Source organism: Trachurus japonicus, unplaced genomic scaffold, assembly GCF_045865225.1.
Source record: "Trachurus japonicus isolate A0001 unplaced genomic scaffold, Traja_1.0 AP031048.1".
Classification (NCBI taxonomy): domain Eukaryota; kingdom Metazoa; phylum Chordata; class Actinopteri; order Carangiformes; family Carangidae; genus Trachurus; species Trachurus japonicus.
Window position 1 is genome coordinate 5,001 of NW_028221181.1, and position 3,153 is coordinate 8,153.

General features: G+C 38.7%; 1 protein-coding gene across 1 annotated transcript; it reads right to left on the reverse strand.

The window, feature by feature from the left end:
* Positions 1 to 968: 968 nt before the first annotated feature.
* Positions 969 to 2,792, reverse strand: LOC146959797 (uncharacterized). Its single transcript, XM_085772896.1, has 4 exons — positions 2,340 to 2,792; positions 1,727 to 1,795; positions 1,323 to 1,469; positions 969 to 1,178 (listed from the first exon to the last, which is right to left on the reverse strand). The coding sequence occupies exons 1-4, from the start codon at positions 2,790 to 2,792 to the stop codon at positions 969 to 971; spliced, it is 879 nt and encodes a 292-aa protein (XP_085629022.1).
* Positions 2,793 to 3,153: the final 361 nt, after the last annotated feature.

Genomic DNA, 3,153 nt, shown 5'->3' on the forward strand with positions numbered 1-3,153 from the left:
CAGAGCATTTCTCATGGATGTAAAAAATTAAAAATTAAAAAAAAAATTTCCAGTATGAAGCTGGCCTCGAACCCTGAACGCCTGCGTCTCAGGCAATGATGCTAACCGTTTCACCATGAGTCCCACATGTCACAACAGAGTGGTTAGCACGTCTTTTGTAGGTGAGTGAGTTTACCGTCAGTACCGCGAACTGCTACACGCTGTCATTTCTCCTTCTGGTACTTCCCGACTGCTTCTCTCTGATATCTCCGAACAGCTAATCCAGAAATCTGCTGATATTTCCTTTCAAATCGATGCCAATATCTACGACAACTCCGTATTTCGTGTGCTAGGAGCAGAATGAGCAGCACAGCTGGGAGTGAAAGTTTGGCGAGAACTGTCATTGGACCGACCAGATGTCAATCTTGTGTTCTGGTTGCTGATTGGTAATGGCGGACGTCCTCCCTTAGAGCGTCATTTTACGTGTCTTACCCAATCATAGATCAGCATGAATTAATGATTAAAAAAATACACATTAACCCAGGCTGATTGTGTTATCTATCTATCTATCTATCTATCTATCTATCTATCTATCTATCTATCTATCTATCTATCTATCTATCTATCTATCTATCTATCTATCTATCTATCTATCTATCTATCTATCTATCTATCTATCTATCTGTCTGTCTGTCTGTCTGTCTGTCTGTCTGTCTGTCTGTCTGTCTGAAATGATATTACTGCATTTATATAATATATTTATTTACTGTATTATATTTGTTGTATTTTATTTGTATTTTCCTACTCTAAAACATATGTGTGTGAGTTTAGTATTAGTGAAATAATACAGTAATAGAGTAATAAAAACCCACTGAATGAATCAAATTTCAGGACATTTATTTACAATACAAGAACAAGTAGAACAAGCAAAGAAGAAAAAACAGAACAATGAACTTTTGAAAAAAACTTTTAAAAAAACCCAAAAACAATTACACGCGAACAATAGACGTGATCATGTCCCCCTCTTTGGTGACAGCGACTTTTAATCTGTCCACCTCAAGGGCAGCCTCGAAAGGCTGCCACATTTCAGTTGAAATCAGGGCATGTTTGCCGTCCTCCATGCAAACTTTGACCATTTTAGTATCGACGTCTGTGACCCCGATGATGGTGACCTCTGAATTTGCTGTACCTTTCTGGACCTGTTGAAAGAAACAAAAAAAAGCTTATGTTTTTTGCTTAAGATCACAGACATAGGAGATTACGGTTCATCATAATCTATTTTACAGTAAAATGAATAAAATCTAAAAAAAAAGAGAAGAGAAAAAAAAAAGAAATTAATTCACCTCAATTTTCGTCCACTTTGTGCTTTGCAGCTGAAGGCCATAGGCCGAAGCCCTGGCCTTCAGGTGCGTGGCACGGACGACATCACCGGTCTTGAGGTCCGGCATGGCTGCCTCACGCCACAGCGTGACCCGGCAGGTGCTTTCCTCCTGTTGAAGAAGAATACACATCAGTGAAATAAAAGGCTAGGCTTTCTCTCCCTCTCCCTTCTTCCCTCTCTCTCTCCCTCCCTTCCTCCCTCTCTCGATCCTTCCCTCTCCCTCTCTCCTTCTCTGTCTCTCTCTCTCTCTTCTCCCTCCCTCTCTCTCGCTGCCCCCCCCCCCCCCTTTTTGAGTTTTGGGTTGTCAGATTTGAATTTTTGAAGTTCCAGAACAGCTAACCCTAACCCCATCCAAGGGTTACTTACTTCCTTTATGGTCAGGGCCTTCATTGGGACGGTGTCCCTCCCCACCGTCACTCCTTTAGCAGCTGCGACCTGAATAAAAAAAAAAAGGAAAGAAAGAGTCGATGTGACTTTTTTCCACAATATGTTACGTAAGTACTCAACTACAGATTTAACTGAATTGAAAACATAATTGTCATATAGCTGTAAAATGTTTGGTTTATGTTTATTGATTCAAACACATGTGTATAGACCATCACAATATTTCAAAATGTCCATTAGAGCTGCAACCATTATTTTCATTATGGATTAACCTGTGGATTATTTAAACGATTAATTGATTAGTTGGTTGGTCAGTAAAATCTTAAAAAATGTTTAAAAAATGTGTCAGTGTCTCCCAAACAGTTTATTGCCATAAAGGAACAAACAAACCAAAAATATTCACATTTAAGAAGCTGAACTCAGAGAATTTTTTTTCTTAAAAACTACTCTAACCGTTTATTAGATTATCAATCAATCAATCAATCAATAAATCAATCAATCAATCGATTATTTGATTATCGTTGACAATTAATTTAATAATCGATTATTTTTCAATTAAGCTCCATTAGCTCCAATGTGCATTGGCAAAACTTACCTCCACCACCTCCGCCTGCACCGTCACGAGGCCTGTGCCCTCCACACACGAGGCCACGGGCCGAAGTGGAGCTGGTGGGTGGAGGAGGGCCTCTCCCTCTCTCACCAGGTCATCGCTCACCTCCACTCTTCGGCCCCTGAATATCTCTGTCTGTCTTGTTATATTTATTAAGTAGGGAGCCGTGTGCCCCCTGAGGACATACCCTTTAATGACAAAGCTGCCATTGGGGTAGAGTTTTTCCCCAATCCCCTCAAAAAGGGTGAGTTTGGCCACAGAGTGGCCATCAGAAATGATGACCACTTTATTTTTTTTAATGACCCCCATGGCCGGTTTTGGGTCGAATTCCCATGTGACGACCTTGTGGTCATCTTCAATTTGGAGGACCTTGACCTCTATGAGCGGCAGCTTTTCATATGGACCATATTTTTTTGACATGATGTCTCTTAGGGCCATTCTGGAAGAAGAAAGAAAAAGAAAAGCAAACATTTTACATCTGTCTGTCTGTCTGTCTCTCTCTCTCTTTGTCAGTCTGCCGGTCTGTCCTTCTAAATAAGAGAAATAAAATAATAAAAATTGTTTATTTGTCAAGAAGCTCTGTTAAATTTTAACACACTGCCAGCGATGACAACAACAATAATATTAATAGACAGGCCTATATAAGATAAATAAATATATAAATAAATAGATTAATAACAATACTTTAGATTACGCTAATATTAATTATTTATTTATATTACTTATTTATATTACATCCGGTTGGATGATCCACTTTATTTATTTATATAATAATATTTATTTATTTATTTATTTATTT

Coding starts and splice junctions, on each gene's coding strand:
- LOC146959797 (XM_085772896.1), bottom strand. CDS start 2,792: ATGGCCCTAAGAGACATCATGTCAAAAAAATATGGTCCATATGAAAAG. Junction 1,796..2,339: donor TGCAGGCGGAGGTGGTGGAG/GTAAGTTTTGCC, acceptor TTTTTTATTCAG/GTCGCAGCTGCTAAAGGAGT. Junction 1,470..1,726: donor AGGCCCTGACCATAAAGGAA/GTAAGTAACCCT, acceptor CTTCTTCAACAG/GAGGAAAGCACCTGCCGGGT.